This window comes from Malurus melanocephalus, unplaced genomic scaffold (genome assembly GCF_030028575.1).
Source record: "Malurus melanocephalus ecotype Western Australia unplaced genomic scaffold, MMel_1.1 scaffold_91, whole genome shotgun sequence".
NCBI classification, from domain to species: Eukaryota; Metazoa; Chordata; class Aves; order Passeriformes; family Maluridae; genus Malurus; species Malurus melanocephalus.
The window spans coordinates 741782-764240 of NW_026623323.1; the positions used below are offsets into that span (position 1 = coordinate 741782).

A 22459-nucleotide genomic window follows, 5' to 3' on the forward strand; every position below is an offset into this window, starting at 1 on the left:
GGCTTTTCTTACCTTCATCTCCATCCTGCAGTCAGCAAAGAGGCAAAGCCCTCCTTAAAATGCAAGGGTTCTTTCCAAAAGGACTGGCAGGTTGGCGTTTTTGAATGTTTTAAGTTAAGTAGCCTGTGCTACATGCTCAGATAAGGCAGAGCCAATGTTTAACTACCCAGATCCACAGGATAAAGGGATGAAAGGTGCAAACATGAGCGTAAACAATTAACCTCACGGAACAACTCACCCTAAAAACTGTGCCCCTGCTGGCCCCATTTCTACAAGCCGACTTGCCAATCCTTCTCCTTCGACCATGGGCGGTGGGCTGGCCAGCTTGTGCCTCTTGACCAGGCGGCAGGTGATGCGCGTGGGCGCCGTGCACTTGCGCGGCGGGATGATGATCCTCATGCCATGGTGCCGACTGCCYCTCATCGAACCCCCGCGGGCATCAACCATAAAACTGACCAGGAAACTGCAGGCAAGAGGAAACACACCCATGGAAACGCTCCCAAAACAAGCAGACCAGCAAAAAGTCAACCGCCACAGACCCAGCTAAACTAAAAAGAACGTGAAGATCTGTTTAAAACTTATACTTACACRTTAACTAATGGTTATCGAAAGCAGGAATTGCTAAAGCTCTAGCAACATMATGGTGAAATGACCAGGTTCTACCACGCAATTTGAATTAAAAGAGTACATGAGCAGTGTATTAGTTTGTTAGAATTTTGAAACATCCCTTTGTTGCTGTTAGCTCTACTGTCCACAAATGAGAGTAATTAGCCTCACATGCACAAAGCAACCAGACAGAAGAAAAAGGACAATCAAAAATCCTTATTGTTTTCAGAACACTGGTCTTTAAAACCTCCTTTGCTGTGTCATCTGCAAGCACTCCTGATGGCTGGCAGAGCAAGGGCCAGCACCACGGTGACAGTCAGACCAGGCCACTGAGGGCTGCCCCTGATGGGGAAGATGATGCCAAGTACAAAACTGCCTTTAGGCTGCTGGCTCCCTGGAGGAAATCATGCCATTACTTCTCTTTGAAGATCACATTCATTAGCAAAAAAATGGACATAAAAAGAAAAATCGCGCTTGCTAGTGTCATTCCAATGCATAATTTTCCATTTTATAATAAAGGAGTAAGAAATTATATTTGTAAATGACGAGTGGTATGTATTTTTGAATAAAATCCTTTCTATTAGCTAGGGAATAATTAAAATTTACAATTAATATCAGAATAGCTCCAGGTAGAAGATGCAATAACAGGCTGGTATCAAGAGGGATACAAGTTACCAGCTCAGTCCTGAAGCCAGTGCAGTTTTTGTTTGCCCCTTCTGTATGATACGCAGACACTGACAGAGCTGACACATTTGTGTATGGCTTCACTGCTTTCAAGGCTGTTGCTAAAGCTTCCAGCTTTTAAGAACTAAACCTTCACGTGATTAACAGGCCAATCCATTGAGTTTCCTGGCTCCCAACAGTAAACTGAACTGAGGACTCCAGCCAATAGTCCAAGGGATTGTGGTAGTTCTTGAAAATAAGCCCCAAGTGCTCTGAGGTATGACTGGGAATTTGAGCAAGACCGCTCTGTTTGCTTTGAGACCGGCAGGGTATGAGCCACAGCAGCTGACCTGCACTGGCCAGGCCTGCAAACAAGCTTCATTCACAAGTCTGACCAATGTGGGTGGGAAAAACCTGCACAAAAGCAGCAGAGAAATCAAAATTTGGTGTTTAGTGGYCTGCAGGACAGAGGTGAATAGCGACATGAGCTGTAAATATAGGAAATAGGACAGAAATGCTGTCCAGCTCTATTACAGATCAAGAAATTGCTACATCGCCTTCCTCAAATTAAAATCTATCAGTAAAGATGGGGAGGTAAAACTGCTCTTGGGGATGATCCTCGCCCAATTTATAATTTCTGATGCCCCAGATACTCTACAATACTGAAGCATGATATTTCACTGTGGTTTTCATACAGAAAAACTGTATCCACATTCCATATTTCTCTCCTAGATAAWTGCACTGTACACTCCAACAAATCCAAGTATTGCCACTAGGGTACCCCAGTTCCTCACAAGAGGATTTGTTTCAGTGAGGCAGGATCTTGGCTAACCAAATGTCTTCCACAAAATTAGACCTGTGACAAAACGAGTACGCTCGATCTTTAAATTATATCCTCTACAAGTGATTATCATCGTAATAATTASAGATGCTTTGCTGGCCTTTTAAAATCGTGCAGGTTTCCGTCTGTAGAGAAGGTGGGGCTTTTTCCCAGTGGAAGGGATGCATGGTTGGAGCATTCCCAGGGAGGCACAGCTGCTCAGAGCACCATGGAGGAACCTCCTGGGCAGCTCAGCAAGGTCAGGCCTGAATGCTCAGTGCTACATTTTGGAGAGCTGCCTATCATGTGCATGGTTACTGGCTTGTTAAGCCACTGAAGAAATAATAATGAAAAGGAAGCTTTCATCTGAGGCAAAAAYGCAAAACTTCAATAAGATGCTGTCTTCTGTACCCAAAATATTTAAATGATGGAAAGTATATAACAGTGAATTGTCAAAAATCTCTAGGCACCTAAATCAACTGTTCTAAATTAATAATTAAAAAAATCCCAAAATAACAGAAGTTAAAACTCAGTACCTRTAAAAATCAGTCCCTAAGCACACTGCTCCCAGGGAAAGACAATCATTGCCAGCAGCATGTTAATGAATTATTTCTTTGTTAAATTCCTCATTAGTAACTTACCGTTTAAAACGGGAACAGCAATTCCAAACAGTATCTCATGCACTTTCTATCTAAAAACATTAGTAGCTGATGCTCACCTAAATTAATGTTGCACTAATAATGGAAACTACAATATGACCTCTAAAACACAAGGCTAAAGGCTAATGAGCATTTCTACTGGAATGCATGGAAGGGATGAGGATGTGGTTGGATGCACTACAAACATCTACACACACTCTGTGGGAAAAAACGTTAAAAAAAAGAAAATAAAATGAGGATTCACAGAAAGCASAGAGTTATCACCTTGAATCATACTGGGGGAGTGGAGAGGAATAGCTGCAAAATAATTTAGAAAGCAAATGGGAAAATTAATGTAAGATAATTAGAGGCAAGCAACAGAAAATTTCAATAATAAGTGCAAAGAAAAAGTAACAATCAGAAAAATAACAAAAGCAACAWGTTGAAGGCCAGCTTTAGAAATTATTTGGCTTTTGCTTCACATATGGCATATAAAATATGCTACACATGGAAAAAAAAATCTGAAAGGGAGGGTTCATTTAATTAGTCAGCACAACTCCATAATTTCTCTGGAAAATACATATGGAGAAAAGCATTTGCAGTTTACTTAGTCAGCAGAGAATTCACTGCAACACAACTTCTTCACTGAATTCCCAAAACAGGCTCCTTGGTGCCATGGAAAACCAGTTCTTGCACTTTTCTAAGCATTTTACTTTTCAAAGCATAGTGTTTAAACATAGGTATGGGAAGATGCTTGAAAGGAGTATTGGTCCATGCCACTCATTGCACTGCTGTCAAAAACGAGTGCAACAGCAGGTTGGAGTAAACTACAGTTTACATMATGTAAAATATAGTAAACTATAGTGAATCTGATTTATTCCACCCTGCAAGACTGGGTCTGGTATTTCTGAGTTTCTCAGTGTYAGAAAGCAGTGTGGCACACTCCTTTCTTTCCTTCAGCTAAGGGAACCAAGGAGTTAAAAAAGGCACCAGGAAGAGAGCACACCCACATTTTTCTTTGGGAAAGCTGCAGGAGTAAGCTCACATCTGACAGCTGAAGGTCATCTTGGGGAGGGTCTCTACCCTTCCAGAGGCCTCAAGATTCACGGTGCATTTCAATGTACTGCTTACAATGGACCCTGTTCAAAATATATGCTGGCAAAACAACTTATCTGAACTCAAGGAGAGAAACATAAAACATTATCTTGGCTTAAAAAAAGGAAAAACCAGAAGAGTTGAAATCATTGCCAACAATTTCTTCTTTCGTCCCCTTTCACTGATATATTGCTGGATCTCCACATGCTGCTCCCAACATTCCCCTTCTGCCTGGGTTAAGAAATGAGAAGAAACATTGATCCTCTCTTCTGAGAGTGGGCAAATGGGGGAAAGAGTGACCCGAGGGAGCAGTGGAGCTCCTGGCACAGCACATCAGGGAGCCCTGTGAGGCTGGAGATGGCAAAGAGCAGTGGGGTCAGAGCCTGCCCATAGGGCCACCACCCCATGAGGGCTGACAGCTTCTGCCCCTGGCCACAGACAGAGCTGGGAGCAAAGATGGGAATAAAGCACCCCAAACAAGCAGAAAAGGATTTTCTTTCCAGGAAAAGACTGGCAGAAGAGACATGAGAAGTTGTGATCCTCTGCATATCAGATGTGCTGAGGTACTGGGGGATGAGAGGGGAGCATCTGTTGATTGCCTCTAGGTGAAGGTAACTGGGAAAATCAAACAGGATCATATTCTAACATGGGGCCRCAACTGCAAAGTAAATAAACAATGAGTGAGGCCTCTGGCTTTTTCTCCTAAYAAAGGAACTGAATCCTCTGAGCAGAAAGTCCATCCAAAATGGACTTTCTACRTCCAATAAGAAATGTAATGGGTCAGGAAAGCCCTGTGTGTTTGGAGAATATTTTGGCTCGTGCCCATTTGGAGGGTTACACCTGATTAGACCATCTAGGTCCTTTCCCTGCCATGCAGCCCCAGTTTGCTCCCCTCTGAGCAGCTTAGATCCCCTCTGCATCAGAGAGGGCTCATGTACCAAGGCAGCAGGTCTGAAGGATTTATGTGAAAGCTCCCATGTCCACAGAATGTGTTTTCAGGGCTGGAACCACTGGTGAGCACGCTGAAGACCTAAGGGCAGGCAATTGTCCCAGAGGACTGGCTTTTCATCCCAGAAGATGAAAACATCAGACCTGTCTTCTATCAGGATGAAAAGAAACCAGAAARTTTTAGACCAATCATCCTGGTAACCTAAATTACAGGAAGTATTCAGGAATAAATTATTTACCAATCATTCTGTAAGGGCCTAAAGGATCAAGGCAATTAATCAAGATATTACATCTCGCCTCCCACACTCCTCAAAATAAAAACAAACCAAAATACACCAAATGGATTTGAATTGCTCCTTTGATGTGTGGAAGCACTGCCTGGGTACCTCAGCAAGCAATGGAGGTGCAGTACAGATAAGGTGAGTGCAGAATCACCTGAGAAATTACCTCAAAAGAGATACCATCAGTGCTTTACTGCTACACTGAGAGGSAACTTCCAGGGCACACTTCACCCTGCTGCCCTGGCTAATGTCTTCATGATTTCAACACAGAAAAAAAGGCCTGAAAAGTGTTTGAAACTCAGGATCAGAACTAAAAGCTATCTTGCTAAAAAATGGAAAAAGGGGCTGGAACCAACAAACTGAAATACCAAATGTAAACAGAAGGGAGAAACCAAACACTTACACACAACACCAGTAAAAAAYAACCAAACCAAAGGATTTCTGAAAAGAGCCAAAATATTCTACCAGATCACAAACATCCACCAACAGAAACTGAAATTACCAAAAGGATAATTGTCATTGTAGGATTGTTTAAATGTGCTATGTGTCAGGGCAAAGAGGTGGCAATCCTGGCCTACAAACAAGCTCTGTCAAAGAGGGGAGAGCTGGGCCAGAGAGGCAGGAAGGTGCTGAAATGGGGAAAGCACCACCTAGGACGGGCTGGGACATTTCAGTCCAAAATTAAGGATTACAGCTTTCTGACACGGGAAAGAATTCTTCACAGGCCAGTGAGGCATTGTTCTTCATGGCTGCTGTGGATATGGCAAGAAACAGGTTTCGTTTGCAGCAAAGAAATGTTAAGCTGRCTATCAGAGGAAGAAATACTATTACAAAAGATAGTGGGCTCCTGAAGCTGGGGGCTCCTGAAGAATCTCTTATTTCGAGCAATTATTAGGACATTAAATGTATTTCAAGAATTCTTTGACTACATTTTATCCAACAGTAATGAAAGAGATGAGCTACCAGCTCTCTGAGGTCCATTGCCAATGCCATGACAACCAACAGTCTTCAGATCTTCATACTGCAATTCTTGACATTTTAATGCTAGCACTGACCATGTGAAGTGTTTTGGGGATTGCTGAATATATCTGCTGAATATATTCATATTCAATATATAATCCACTGTTGAATATATCTGCTCAGCAGAAGCAGATGCTTGTATGTATTGTGGGACTATAGCTTTAGATTTGTGGGACTAGTTGTATTGGAAATGAATTATTTTGGTGTGTGCTGAACTCATTTTTATGATAAGAACGTAATTAGTCACAAAATGGGGAAGCAAATTAAAACGGATATGAGATTTTATGTCCTGATCTTGAAAACTAAACAACAAATATTTACACTAGACAATCTAATAATATGCAAAGATTACTTACACATTCATTTGCACATTTTTACAATATGCATTCAGACATCACTACTACTGCATTTAAATCAAGTCTGTRTGGCACTGTCAAGAAGCATCTAAATTACAGTGATGACTCATAAGTAAACAAATAGCACCACCAAAATCAAACTACAGATACTGGAGACYAGGCAGGAGCTTGAAGGCATAAATAAAATAAGAGATCAAATTAAAGCCCCCCATTTTTATCTCCATGAAAGAACAGAAMGCATAACATTCTGATTTCCTATTCCAAATAATTTAATACAATGCAAACAAAATCATCTTAGAGCAAAGCATAAGCAACAGAAAAAGCAAAACAGGACTCTTACAGAGAAGCCTGTGGGATTTAAGTGTTTTGGCATTCAGAAAATTCAGTGCAGAAGCAAGTTTTTGGTTTGATATGCAAGAATTTAGGCTGACTCCTGTTACGAAGCACCCTGTTTGAAGTCAGTGTGAATTCTGCCACTGGTTCCAAGTGGAGCAGGAACAGACATGTTATCACACATCACARCTCTGCAGTTAACAATGCACTTCCACATTGAAAGAGAAAGGAAAACTGCTCAGTGACCTACCCTGAATGGATGGGACTCGAAACAAGGTTAACATTGTCCAAGGTGTCGGCAGCCCAGCTGTAGTGCCTGAGAGAATCAGAATCAAACTCCCTTTGAAAGGTCAGGTGCTTAAAAAAAAAAAAAAAAAAAAAAAAAAAAAGATTAATTGAGATTTAAAACAAACATTAAAAATTCATGCCTTAAATACGAACTTGTTAACATAATTCTGTTAAATTCATATCTGGTCCTTTTCATATAACAGTGCTGATATCTTCAGTGTTAAATTACTGGAAATTCTGAAACAGAAACATGAAATACATACACTCTGGTCTCTTCAAATGTTCTTTTTSCCCACTTTTTGCACTTCCTTCAGATTCAAGTATGTCCCTCTCCAACCTTTACTTACTTTCATGTGCCAGGTTAAAAAGATTGAAAACAACTATTACCATTTGTAGTGCAGTCATACACCATACAGCCAGGCAGTGCAATATTGCCCCTCGGAAGATGCCATTGGATGRATCCTTACTCAAGCAGAACCCATGAGGAACTTCCCTGGGAGTTCCAGCGAGGCTGTGAATGCCCCAGCAGCTTCCCAGCAGGAGGGGGTTGGTTTGTATTTGTGCACACCCAACAGGAGCAGTGCTCTGTGAGTGCCACTGCCCCTGCTCATGGTGACAGAAATAGCTGTGACCCTGTGAGGCACTGCCACACCGGGRCTGTCATTAACCCCCGCCTCGGACCCACACTGGGGCAGAATTTGTTCCTCCTGCTGCCCACACACAGGGAACTCCGTGCATCCTGTGCCCCACAACATCCCTCTTACTGGGCAGCAAAGCCATTCTAGCAAAATACTCTTTTTTCCTTTGTCTCTCTTTTCTTAGGAAATTAAACCAACTCAACTTCAAATTTTCCCTATTTCCCCCTATTTCCAGGGGGATATGAAAGCTCCCCCCCAATTTAAGAAGCACCATCATAAGTTACCGCAATAAAAGTAAGCCAAGAAGCAACACACACAATCTTCACCCGAGATGGTGTTAAAGATGTCAGCATTTCCTCTAAGTAGGTTGTTTGCTGCTTAGAGGCAAATGCATSTAGACAGAGCAGCCTGTTTGGACTCAAACCTCATGGGCTGTTTTCAAATCAAATTCAGTGGGTTCAAGTCAAAGCAGAGCCAAGCACATGCTTCTACACAGGGAAATCTTATTATTTCCACCTGGGTTTTTTTTATATGCTGACACATACTGGTAGTGCAAACCAATTATTTTGAATAGAAATATCAGCATTAGAAGTAAATCTGTCAAATTCAGTCATAAGCACCCAAAAACACTTCTCTTGAGAAGCTTCCACAAGATAAGCAGGCAGATAGTTGCTGTGCTGCTGGCCAGAATGTGCAACACTCCCATCACCCTGGGGTTTCAGAAAAAAAAAATGCACTCTTTAGGCATTTCTTTTATTAGAAATGAGGATCCCAGGTTTCCTTCCAAAACCTAGTGACGCTGTAATTTCCTGCCAATCGACAGAACTCTGCAGAGTGCAGCTGTTGCTTTGTCACCCATCCARCCTCATGGATCCTCCTTTCCCTACCTCAACATTTCTATCAAGGATCATTTGTCAAACTTTGTGCTGTAGCAGGTACACCCGAGGCCTGATGGCTCAAACAGAGGCAGCAACAATAAAGGGCAAACTTGCATATGTTGAACAGCAAAATACACCATAAAAGGTAAAATTAATGCTGTCAAAACRATGACAATTAAGCAACCACAGTGGACTTAATTAGCGCCACTTGAGAAATGTATTGTAATTTAGTTTAACGAAGACAGGTTTCTTTCCAATAAGATACCTGGGGTTCTCCAACAATTCCTGGAGACCCTGTGGTTTAAGCAGGAAAGCCATTGCTGTGGATTTCTGCCATTCCAAGTGATTTGTAAGAGCTCACACTGAGCACGTTATTACTTTTGATACCAGTATATGACTCAGGTTGTCTCAGGCATTGTAAAAAATTTAGATACACAGCAATAAACTTCCTACTTTGCTCAGTGATAAAATTTATCATCAAAAATAGCACAAAGCAAAGAAATGGGCCAAAAGGAAGAGCCCAGTTTGGAGCCTATTGTTGAAATGCCTGCTAAGCTGTAACGGCGTCACCGCACTGAGGCCCAGGCCTACAGCAGGACACATCAACAAATAAATGTGGGGTCAGATTTCTGTAACAGAGGAAAAATGCTTATGTTCCCTTAGCAGTGGGATATAGACAACTAAACACAAGGCCATATAAATTCCAAGGAAATACCATCACTCCACGATAACCTGTGCTTGACATTGGTGCTCACTGCTGTGGGGCTCCTCGGCCCTGTCCCTTGTCCTGAGACACGGCCTGTACACCAGGTGACTTTGGCTTTTTTTTAAASCATTCCTCTCTGACCAAGAGCACTCAAACAGATCTTTTGGGCATATTTAGAGCAGGCAAAAGCCCAAAACCTGCAGTCAATAATCCTGGTGCAGCAGCGGAGTAGGAAAAGCTGATAGCCAGACACACTCATCTTACACACAGCACACATCTGTGGATCTCATTTTTTCAGGCTGTTGAGGCACTGGATTTTCCATGCAGGCAAAAAATAAAAAAAGTCTTCCTGTGTAAACTGCAACATAAGCAGTCCAGAAGATAGTATACTGTCAGTGACACTGAATCACAGGATCCATTCTGTGTTTGGTCAGRTCCCAGTGTTCCCTCCCTGGACAGAGGGAGATTAAAAATGCATTGCTRAAGGGTGTGGCAGCCTCAGATGCAAATATGTGTATAAAAATACCGAGGGTTCTGCTGGCAAGGATCCTGCTGGTTGTGTAACTCAATATCCAGGCTGTGTAATATCAGAGTTCAGCAAACAGAAGGGTTTATGCTTCCTCCCAGATGAATTTATCCAGACTGAAGTGATTCAGCAAGCTGCTATTTAATGGACAGCCCAAGTCATCCTGCCTTTGGCTGATTAAACTCAGAGGTTGATGTAAATTATTCCATAGAGAAGTCATTTGGATTTAGTCTGAGTTGCTGCATCCAAGGTAACACGCCAGGACACAGAAATTTTAACTTTGCTCCAGCCAGGTTATGAGGCACAGTGTGGCCTGGATTCAGACTTCCCTGTGAATGGGGTCAGCCATAAATCACCAAATGCAAACAATGGAGAATATTGTGACTTCTAAGGAATTAATAGAAATCTTCTCCAACACTCCAAGTATTACACTGGCAGTGAGGTTCAGTAAAGAATGGATTCAAATCTTCCTCATTTGACTCCTTCCAGACTCCCAGGCCCACCGGGGACCCCAGGCAGAAGTGGCCATGGGATCTTCTATCTTAACCTGACCAGGAGGTTTGCAAAAGCTCCTTACTCATTTATACAYTGATGTTTGTGATAAAATTAATTCCCAACAACAGACCTTGCTGTTGCCATGAGCTCCAGACAGGTCTGAGCTGCACTAAAGGAGAGGAAATGGCATCTACAGACAGGCAATAGATCACTCTGTTTCAAAGTAGTGTGGYTCCCAAAATAGCCTTAACTCCTCTCAGTTCCTACAGGGACTTTCAGAATATTCGTTTCACAGAGATCTTTGCTCCTGTGAATTCCATTGGTGGAACAGAAGTTGGTGTTTTTTTCCCCTGCTTCCTACTGCCATGGCAGAGATTATCTATGAGCCCATTAATATACAGAGGGATGAGAAAGAGGTGCATCCATCTCCCAAATGCAGTTCTCCTGCTTCAGCCAAAAGCTAGGGCTGGGCTGGGCAGAAAACCACAGGAATTCCAGAGGATGGATATATTTTTGCCAGGACACGGAGCTTTTCAGAAGCCATGACACAAAGTTTTAGCTGCTCTCCCTTTCTCGTGAAACATGTTGCTCTCATGTTTGTTTTCCACAGAATCACCATTTTACCAAGACAGGACTGGCATTTTTTGCCTCTACCACATTCTTTGAGAGTTGTTAAGCACAGAGCTGGTTTTAAGTCTTGCTATGTGATAAGATGCACCCTAGGTGCTAAATCCATGCCGTCTGTTTTAATGGGAATCACAAAAACGGCCAGAATCGTAGAACAATGCAATATATTCTCAGACTGAAGAGATTATACCTCTCCTTTGAAATTTCCATTATATCAAGAACACTTAATGAATTAAGTTCTTAGTATTAGGAGGCATCAAAGCAGCTTTAGGCTCTCAGCTCTGACACAGAGTTTCTTGTCCCCAGTGCCAGTAGTTGCARATTTTGTTTTATAACTTCAAACCARACAAAACCACAAAATCACTGCTATGCAAGCTTTGGAAACTCKCCCTAGATGGCTGTTGCAAATTAAGGTTATTGGAGGTTTACAGCRTTTAACTTAAAAGTAGCCATCTAATAATAAACATTCTGTTGCTAAACAGAACCCAATTTCTGCCATTCTAATAATGCTACCCAAACTGTGTAAAAGCTGCAGTAAAACTGGATAGCTTATACCACACTGGAATTTACAGACTAGTACAATTGACTAGTACAATCAAGGTTTAAAATGTGCAAGTCCTGCTCTGTGGACCTTTTTCCCCATGAAAACATCCTCTGAGATCAATAACCCCCCATACAGGAATGCTCTGTGAAAACAGCAGCAGAAAAAACTGTGTTTCATTACAATTACATTATGCTCTTCCAGGATATAAACAACAATTCCATTCCACAGTCCTTTCCAAGTAAAGACTTTTATGTGAATTTTTATTCAGCTTCCTAGCAGATCTTTGACTTCTGTGTATCAAGAAAGCCTTGAGTAACTCAGTTAGATTTGGAAATCTGAAGCAAGTCTACCAAGGAAAATGCTGAGGAACTCACAAACAAAGCATAGTTACTCCATCATCCCCAGCTTTTGGAAAGACTTTCCCACGCTAYAATCAGGTCAAAAGATGCTGCTTTTGTTGCATTAGTCATTGCACAAGTGTTTGGAAGATATATAAACTGAAAAGTGTACAATAGCTTAGTCTTTACGAGGCCAAATTCTTCCCAAGAGCGGAAGAGCAAGGACAGCAGTTGGAGTCCCATCCATGTGGGCAGAACAGGCCAAAGTAATTCCCAGTCTAGAGAGGACAAAGGTTGCTYGGTGTCAAACTCGTCGCTCCCAGCTTATCAAAGCACTCCAGAGAGACAGGGAACACGAGGCTGACAGGAGCACCCGCTGACCTCAGCCAGAACCAGCCCCACACTCAAAACCACAGCTGACCCCTAAAGGAGTGTTTGGGGCCCCACCCTGTGCCCCTTGCAAGATCAGACCCACAAAGTGGCAACCCCACAGTTTGAGAGCTCCTTGCACCAGCTAAGAGAGCAACCACAGCCTCTGGAAGTGCAGCTGAGGGCTCCACTCTGCAATCCCCTGCAAATCTGAAGCACAGCTACCTGGTGGCACAGACCCAGCACATACCTGGTCCTTTGTTGGCACCAGCAGCTCTTCAATCATCATGCTGTCTCGGGCATAGGAGCTCCTGTTGAGCGTGTAGGACCTATCCGAACTGAAGGAGCGGAGGCTGTTGTATTTTACCATTTATCATAGAAAGTGCGGGTGACAATGAGATGAACAGAAAATAAAAATAAAAAAAATTAATACATGCAACTTCCAGGGATAGCATAAGATGGCAAAATATACATCATCTGTGAAATAAGTACAAGGAGGAAAATGGAATAAAAAGTATTTGACTATAGTTAAATATTCCCTTCCCTACAATATGCATAAGCAAAATCTCAACAGACGCTTTACTGCTTTGGCAGTAATGTTGTGGTTTTAGAATAAATCTGGAAAAGTATTCAGGTATTTAGATGAACTTTGATAAATATCTCCATGCCCTAATCCTGAAGGCGACCCAGGAGGGCAGGTCCCGGGGGAGCTGTGGGTAGGTCACAGTGCCTGCCCACACGGCTCAGGTTGCTGAAGCAGGTTTAACTAAGAGCAAGCTTTATGTGCTGTCATTCTCTCGGTGGCTGAGCCACTTCTGACATTGTTACAAACACTGTAGTTATCCCTACGGTTAGAAAGGAAAGGATAATAAGTTTGAAATGAAAGGAGAAATAAATCAGCTTATTGAGAACTAAGTGCAGATTGTGATGTTTGGGGAGTTTTTTAGTGCACGTTAAGCTATTTAAAAATAACGAGGATCACTCTTAACGTGTTGCAATTAAACCAACGTAGGAGTGTTTTACATTTAGCCCTGGAAGGTACATTATGGTATGTGCTAAAAACATGCTGCAGGCCTAGACATGCTTGCTACGTGACACAAAATAAAGTAGTAAAAAACGTGAATTAATACAAAGCAACATCGAACAACATATTACACTTTGGAACTAGCGACACTTTTCAAACTCAAAACTCTACAACGTGTTTCATGCATTTAGCAGTTGCTAATTGAGTTTCCCTAATCCCTTAGCACACGTTCCTTCTTGTGCTGGAAGCAGAACTGGGATCTTAATTACACACTATAGGCATGTGTTAAGCAGACTTTTACATGATAAAGGGCATAAAGAAATTAAGTTATATTTGTTATAACAAAGGGATATTCTCTAGGGCTGAATCCACCCCCACCCGCTCCCCAAAATGAAAGCATGTCACTTTCTAATGCTGAGTAAGATGAAGCTAAGCAATGGCAGCAGCAGAAAGATGAGRGAGATGTGACACGATGCCATGCCTTCTTACCTGACTTTTGGACTAAAGCAATTTACAGTGGAAAAGAAACAGGAGAAATAGAAAGCAAAGAATCAGACAGGAAAAGCAAGATGTCATGGCTGGATGGCTTATATATTAAATGTGTTCATTTCTTAATGTTACACTCAGAATCAGCGTAAGATACATCCACAGAATACTTTTTTTTGGCTAAATAAAATACTTCACAAGAAAAAAACACTGTATTTGTCTCCTCTGAGCATAACATGTGCAACGCAAAACATGAGCTACGCAGCAACAAATAGTAATGGCACTGCTAAAACCAGAAGCATGGGAATATTAGACTTCTCTCAAAGAAAAGATAACATGGGATTGATGCCTCAGATCTCCCTGCCTGAGGAATTCTGCTCTCCCACYGCACAGGAGCACTCAGACCCATGCAGGACAGAGCTAAGAGGAGTGAGAGGTGTCAGGTAAATCAGTGCTGGGCTGTGCACACAGAGCAGCTCCCTCTGCACCAGCACTGCCCTGCTCCAGTGCTGACCACAGCCACAGGGCTGTGTGATCACCCTGCTCACACCACGTCAGCTTGGTTAATTCAGTTTACAGTGACAYCAGATTCTCCCTTCAGATCTTATTTTCTAGCTAATTAACTATTTAAAAGCATTTTGGCGTTTCTCATGAATGTATTATCTCATAAATACTTACTAACTTCCCTAAAAATTGTAAATCAAGCTCAACGTGGCYGGGGACTACCAAAGAGCAAATTTCCACTGCATGCTTGCATTTCTAATGCAGCCATAACAAACAAGACTGAAGGGTAGACATCTGAGCTTTACCTTCTGGGAGTTGCCATTTGCTGCTAGACAATGAACTCACTTTTTAAAACAGATCTTTAAACTACAGCATAGGAAAAAGCCCTCAGGGCTGCAGCTTATGAGGTTTAATTATTAGCTCCAGTACCATTCAACTGTCAGTAACTACACTGCAAATCCACGACTATGGAAGTAATCTCTGCTCACACAGCTTTAACTGTTTTGAGCAACATACACTGCAGCCTTTAGCAACACTCAAAAGTGAAATCTGAAATGCTGATCTAGAAACAACTGAGTCAAAATCAGCTTTAGTCAGACTTCATATTAATTTTACTTTTATCAGGTTCACAGAAACTTTGGCCTGTTTTTTGTATRTAATACGTAACCCATTCTCTATCAAACTAAACCCTGCAACAAATTTAGGGTAAACTTGCCTTTTTTTGGTTGGGGGGAGGGAGTATTTATTTTAATATTATCTTTCTCAGTTGGATTACTCAATAGCATCTTTAAAGAAATAAAAGCACCAAATAGCAAAATGATTGTCATTCAGTTTTTCTGGTCTTTACATTCTTCAGCAAAACACACCCACTAAGGAACCCTCTAGTGTGAGCACCAATCTGACCAGCAGTAGTCAAAAGAAACCTGGCTTTGCTGGCTGCTCTTGATCAGTTTTTAGACCAGCAGCAGACCGCTAGCAAAGAGGTACCTTGGAGATGCTTGTTCAGAGCACAGAGACCAGAAAAAGTGAATAGCTAAAGTTTTCTGTATCATTGCCATAAAAAGCCAACATGAATAARGAATATGAAATAAAACTGCAATGAGCATATGCTTCAAAAGAAGTAAACCCCTTCTACTTCASTTCAAAACAGACTCCAGTGCTGCGTGGAAGAGCACACCTGGTTTTTAAAAACTTATACCTGTGGTGACAGCCAAACGTGAGAAACAGCAAATACAATACCTGGCGGAGCGAGCYCCCAGGCTGAAGCCCATGTATCCTTCGGCAGGCAGAGAATCATCTCCCAGCTCCTTCAGATCCTGGGGTCCCAGGTATTTGTCCGTGTCGCCTGTCATTGCATCCTCACCTGCCGGCACAAAAGCCAGGCTGAAATCAGAGCTACACGTACGGCAGATGTTTGTGTGCTTAGTAAGTCATAACGCCCTTCCCTGCTCGCCAATAAGGAATCAATCCAGTCACCCCCACTTTCCCTAAGGCTCTTTCCACGTAGTATGTTAATTATCCACCCTCTGAATGTGCCTGAGAAAATAATTTTATTGGGGGGCAAGGGAAAGAAGCAGAACTCCACCTTGACGTAAACCCCATAAAGTTATACGAGGGATGACTTTTGCCCAATCGTTTCAGCAAGTTTAAGAGTTCTCCTGTACTTTGCATCAATGCAATCGCTTTTGCTTTCCTTAAGGAAAAAAAAAAAAAAAAAAAAAAAAAAAGCCCGAGCTCACAAAGTTGGATCGTGCCGCGTGAGGGAAAAAAAAAAACCAAAACAAACCAAGCAACAAAACCAACCCAACCCCTGGCTGTGAGAGCCAGCCTGTTTGCCCACCAGTCCTGGAAAGTGCAGCGAGCGTCAATGGAGGCTGAGGGAGGGAAGAGGCCCGCCTTCCACCTCGAGTATTTCTCAATACCTTTTGGAAGTTTAACTGTAAGACGGGATTTTTTTATATTTTCCTTTTTTTTTTTTTTTTTTTTTTTTTTTTTTTTTTAGCGAACTGCTCCCCACTGCCAGGCTGATGTCCGAAGGTAAGCGCTTCCCCAAGGCTGCTGTTCCCATGGGGCGGTGCAGCCCCATCCCATCCCTGCGGCGCGGAACAAAGCCGGGCCCGGGCACAGCGAACCCCGGAGCGGGGCGGGACCCCGGGCACCGCCGGGACACGTGGGACACGGCCATCCACACACAAAGCCATCCCGGGTTGTTTTATCACCAAAAAAAACCCGGCAGGAAGGAAAGTTAAATATTGGGAGAGGCGGGCAGGCGCCACAAAGGGTTAACGGAGCAGCTGCCCGGCGGGGAGCATTTGCATGCCATTACATCATGCAAACCTACATTCCTTCATTGACAGAGCAAGTCCAAAATATGCCTTTTGCGGTTGTTGGATTTTTCCCCCCCTCTTCCCTCACCAGCACAGAGTAGAGAGCGCTCCCTGTAAGCTCACGGCTCGCCGACACTCACTCCTCCTTTGTTGTGAACGCSTTTTAGGTGCGCTGAGTTTAAACTGCACAGCAGAGAAGTTTAACAACAGCGCTTTCCCGAAGGTGAGTGACTCCCAAGCCCGGGCTCCCGCTTCCCGCTTTCATTCAAGGARTTTAGACTAGTTTCCATTCACTAAACTCAGGAAACCACAGGCGAGCTCKGGCTTTAAACTAACAATCACGTCTAAAAATACCCCTTCAGCTACTGCTTTGCAAACAGCGAACAAACACACCAACTTTCTCCTCCAGCCCAGCGCCAACCAGTACTTTAAGCGGCAGTTAAAAAATTAAAATGTTCACAATACACCAAAAAGCATTCAAAAACCCGAAACAGAAACATCATACATCAAGTGAAACTTTAAAAAGTCTTACTGTTTTGGAAAGCCATTTTCACCAGCCTGGTCTATAAGTTTTTTTTTGGTTTTTTTTTTCCCTGGTGTTTCCAAGAATTCCTATTAGTCCTATTAGTCCTTAAGCAGTGATTTAGACTTAATCTCCAAACCAGCACAAGCAAACGAATCCCTGGGGGTCATATTCGCTTTCCACACAACAACTGAGATCTTCTTAACATCTTGATCTCTTCGTATGTATTTTAAGACACGTGCATCTTTGTCCTCTCAACTCAGATTAAAGTTCTTTGCAAATATGAAACGAAACGAAAAAATAAAAAGTTTTCTAAAAAAAAAWAAAAATCCCCTTTTAATCACTCTGCAGACATCCCTTTAAAGCTTCTGCTGATTGGATTACAGCCTCCCTTGGCAAGCCTCTCGAATGGTGACATAAATGCAGGCACTCCAGTTATTTGTATGTAAATAGGGGTGCTGCGAGGGTGTAGTTTTTCTGTAACTTGACGCCGGGGCTGAGCAGGGAGCTCGGGGCTGCGGGGAAGGCGCTGCCTCCGCCCGCCCTCCCCGGCCGGGGCCTCTCCCCGTGCCCACCCCCGGGCAATGGGGGAGCCCACCCTCAGCCCTCCCTCCGGTGACCCGGGAGAAAASCGGACCGATACCTGCGAGGCGAGGRACGGCCCAGGGAGGGCCAGAGATCCTTAAAAGTACGAACTGGGCCACTAAATTTGGGAACTTCTGCCTTTACAATACCTGAAGGCAAGCGCTACGCTATTGCAATTAACAGAGGAGGCATTTTCCTTAGGARCATCGTTTGTTAAAGGCGAGGAGAATGATTAAATAAAAAACAAAATCAGTTGAACTGTAAAATACATCAGATGTTATCCTGCTCTGCAGCTAATCCAGCCAGGGCAGGATTACTCTGATGAAATGCTCTCATCAAAGGAAAAGCTGCATCTAGGAGTGGTAATTTCAAAGAATTCCAGACATTGTTTTGTGATCGTGGGAGGCTGGAGCAAAATGGGTGGTGCACGTTTCAGCAATCCCACTCTGTTTAATTAGGTGCTGCAGCCTAATCCTCGGCGCTTCAGGTAACAGCGAGCACTGTGTTTGCTCASGGCACATGGAATTCCTGCACAGAGGGTCCCACAGAAGAGTGAAGGCAAAACTCATCTCCTGACACAAATAGAGAAATGCCCAAAAAACGAGGCACAGATAAAAAAAAAAAACAAAAACAAAACACTGCACTGCTTTGCTGCCTTTGCAATCCCTTCCCTTGGAGAAGCGTGATGTCCCTGCTCACAGTAAACGCGGCTCTCACAARTGTAGGAAACAGCTCAAAGTCCAGGAGAAAACACTGGCAGTAGGTCAAAGCAAGGGCCCATCGGTTCTCCTGTACCCTGTCTCTGAGAGCAGCCACGCTTCACAGAGGATGGGAACATGGACCAGTAGAAGCTCTCCAGGACATTTCCTAGCGGGCACTGATTTGAGCACATCTTTTCTAAACCTGAAAGAGGTTTGAATWGTCATGAACTGGGTTTTTCTTTTCYGTTTTAAATCCTTCCAGTTACACGTTGAACTTGTGCAAATTTTTCATGCTCCCTGCACCCAGGACCTGTGTGAGAAGTCATAAAAGTAAATTGCCTGTTGCAGGAGGGGCAGCCCTTTTAAGCTGGATCCAGCTATTGCTGGTTTCACTCATGCCCCCTATTTTTAGACTTCTGGAGAGGCAGMAAGCACTTTTCCACCCATTTCTTGCCTATCCCTCATGTGTTTGTTTGTTTTTATTTTTCTGGGATAGAAGGTTCTACTGTTTTTACTCTTTTTTTCCCCAAGAAGCTTTTCCTTACCTCTTATCACCTTTCTAATCCCAAGTTTTCCCCATTTTTCTGATCCCCCAGCATGTTCTGCTACAGCTGGGAATTTCAGGAGCACAGAGTAGGTGTTCTTTTTAGAGGCCAGTGAGAAATTCAGGCTCTCTGGCAGCGGGAGAGAAGGCATCGTGTGGCTTGGGAGAAGTCCCAGACAAAATTTAATCATAGGCTGGGATCCAGATGAGGATTTGTCATTTGGCTTTGCTAAAGATACCTGAAAATTATGCCACTCCTTCAACACGGCCTGTCCAGAGCTGTCTTGATGACAGAAGAGGTGGAGTCACAGGGAAAAGGAGGATGCTTCAAGTTGTAGCCAAGGTTTTGGTTTCACAAAAGTATGGAGAAAAGCCAATACCAAACCACTGAAATGTTTATGAACCTGTGAAATTTTACAGAGCCCAAGAAACTCTGAAAACTGAGCCTAAAAATGTAAGAAATCAACCCCTCCCAAAATGACCAATAACAGATTTTCATGCCTCGTGATGTGCTGACCTGTCTCAAATGCACTTAAACTGCTGCATCCCAGCACCAACTCAGGGATCAGGCAGTGTGCATTCATGCTCTGTTAGGACATCTGGCTAATCTCCCAGGGATTGATTAGCATGATACTTATTCCTATTGAGACAGGAATCTCCATTAAATGGGTTTAAAACAGGTGTCCTGGTTTACACCCAGAAGTTTGTTACCTACTGAAGGCCAAATTTAAAAAAAAAATTAAAAGCTCAAGAATAAATGGTTTTTGATAATGACTGTCTAAACTCTCCACACCTGATGGGGTTTATGGATTGGATTCTTTTTGCCCTTCTACAAACTCTCTGCTATGTATGAAGGTGAGCCTTCATTTTTTTCCCCCACAAAATCATGTCCACATCTTTCAAAAAACACTGTTTCTTGTTTTGTGGTGCAGCAGTTTCCCAGCACTTAACCTCATTTGGGCAGATTTGCCAGAGTAGTCTAGGAAAAAGAAAAAGAAATCTCTCCTCTCAATCAGTTTGACTCCAAACCAAACTGTCCTCAGCAGGGAAGAGAAATTACACAATTCCCATGTAAATACTTATTTAGTGGGCACAGCAAGACATAAAACACAAGGAAATGGTTTCCTGACATTTGTCTCTGGGCTCTGTGTCTCTGCTTTCCAAGTCTTCAATTTCTCTTGTGAGAGAAACCTCGAGGGTTGTGGATCATTGAGAAGCCATTCAGCGAGTTTGTCTCACTGAAGAGTTTTGGCTGATGACACGAACACCAGCCAAGTGAGGGAGAGATTGGATTTGTTTGCTAAATTTGTGCTTTTCTCCCACTTGGAAATCAGCTCCCTGGCTCTGAGATTTGTCAGAATGCCTTACCATCTTGAACACATTTGTTTCAACTGGTGTCAGTGGCTGCACTGTGTATAGACACCCTGCTGACACCGAGGAGCTGTRGGGACACTGAGCTGTCTTCACAGATATGCAAGTGAGGGAAGAGAGACAGGCCAGTGGTTATCACCAAAGCCTGTAATTCATCACAGGCCATACCTGCTGGAATGCTCCAGCACAGATGAATAAAATGCCTGTTATGGGATCTGTGAGCACCCCTTTCAGTGTGGGGTTTGAGAACGGCCAGCCTTGGAAGGGACCTTAAAGACCATCCTGTTCCAACTCCACTGCCATGGGCAAGGATTCCTTCCACAGACCAGGCTGCTCAGAGGCACATTCAACCTGCCCTTGGACACTTTCAGGGATGGAGCATCCACAGCTCTGCTGGGAAACCTGTTCCTGTTCCTCACCACCCTCCCTAACATTGACYCTAAACCTTCCCTCTCTCAGCTCAAAGCCATTCTCCCTGTCCTGTCACTACATGCCCACACAAAAAGTCTGTCTCAGGCTTTTYTTAGGTCCAATTTAGGTACTGAAAGGTGCTCCAAGCTCCCTCTGGAACCTTTCCTTGCTCCAATAGCTCCCTGGCCGTCTCAGGCTGGGAGCCCAGAGCTCAGTGCAGGGCTCCTGGTGGGGTCCCTTGAGAGCAGAGGGGCAGAATTTCCCTCCCCATGACCTGCTGCCCACATACATTAGAAAACCCAGTTTACCCTTCTAGTCCCAGCACTCAGGTTCCCCACGGGGTGTTTCTCATCTGCAATGGGACACAGCAAGTTCCCGCCCTATTAACTCACACTATTATGCATCAGTGTTCCTGTCAGCTGAAAGAATGCAGCATTTTGAGCAGGACAATGGCCTAGGAGAACTCTCTGGAAAACACCCATGTATGGTAAGAACATGATCCATTTGGAACAGAACACAATGGCAGATGGGAAACAAACCAAAAGCCTCAATTGCATGAATTAAACAAGAGCTGCACACAAAGGATGGAAATATCTTTTACACCTTGCTGCTTCAGTGCTATGAAAATTAAAAGTAAATACACCAGTAGGGATGAAGTAAGAGAGACTGACTAAAGAAAACAAAGAAAATTKAACATGGTCACTTGCTTAAAAAACACCCAAGAATTTCATCCTTTCTGCCATTTACTTCCACTATCAGCCATTTCTTCCAAAGTGTTTTGATATTTTAGCCTTTTATCCAGTATTGAATTTTTCAGTTAAAACAATAAAACAGCTTTATAGAAGCAGCAGCAAAATKATTATTTCAGAAAAGTGAAGGTAATTCAATTAAAAAATCGTAAGGAATTCAGAAGAAGAGTTAGAGGATTATCAGCAATAGCTTAAAGATTTTTTGAAAGCGTTCTTAATTGTAGAGCAGAAGTTATTGTTAGTGGGATAATAAGAAAATTATCTGAAAGGATTAATTTTCAGACAGATGAAATTAAAGGAAGAGGCTTAAGTTAAAAATCAGTGCAATACAAAAATGCACAAATACCTTCTTCAACATCTGACAAATATTCAGCATCGCTGAGTATTTCAGGGGCATTGGCTTTACGAACTGCATGATTTAAATAAACAAAATAATTAAGAAAAGCATACACTATCGATGTGTCAACAAAATCAATGTAAAACAATAACAAATGTGCAATGACCGTATCCAACTAATAATGTGTGTTAGTTTTGTTTTTTTTAAACAGACGTTTCTTATGACAACTAAGAGTGAAAAAGATTTTTTTTTTTTAATTCTTCATACCTTCATCATCAGACATATCAAGAACTTCATTCATGGTTTCAGGTACATTCATTTTGTGCTTTTCTGTAACAGTCTGTAATAGRAAAAAAAGTGACTTCAGAGCACAGGCATGATTTATATTAAAATTCTACTTATTTTAAAAACAAAATGCAAGAAAATTATCTGCTGTTAGAAAAACAAGACTTAATTTTTTAGCTTCTTATTCACTTTCAATTTTAAAGACACACTGAACTATACATTAAGAAGACTGCAGAAATAGGCCATATCGTATTTGGTTTTTAAATCACGTTCACATTGTCATAGCAGAAAAAGCATGAGCTGAAAGCCAAGATGAGGATACTAAAAGAACAATCAAATATACTGAAATGAGCTTCACGTTTAATAAGAATTTTAAGTTGTCATCTAAAGCAAGGAATATGTCATCTCCAGTAAAACCAAACTTTCTGAGAGAAGTATTGCTC

The 22459-nt window shown here is 42.5% G+C and overlaps 1 protein-coding gene across 5 annotated transcripts in view; it reads right to left on the minus strand.

The window, feature by feature from the left end:
• ANK3 (ankyrin 3) overlaps positions 1–22459 on the minus strand; it is a 333606-nt gene that overhangs the window by 55829 nt on the left and 255318 nt on the right. For 3 of the 5 annotated variants that reach the window (XM_057368385.1, XM_057368382.1, XM_057368386.1), the window contains exons 22-27: positions 21999–22071; positions 21741–21803; positions 15423–15546; positions 12420–12522; positions 7011–7117; positions 239–463 (exon numbers count right to left, since the gene is read on the minus strand). In XM_057368385.1, coding sequence (XP_057224368.1) covers positions 239–463; positions 7011–7117; positions 12420–12522; positions 15423–15546; positions 21741–21803; positions 21999–22071 — 695 coding nt within the window. The remainder of the gene's footprint in view (positions 1–238; positions 464–7010; positions 7118–12419; positions 12523–15422; positions 15547–21740; positions 21804–21998; positions 22072–22459) is intronic. The other 2 variants (XM_057368383.1, XM_057368384.1) reach the window with 1 other exon arrangement.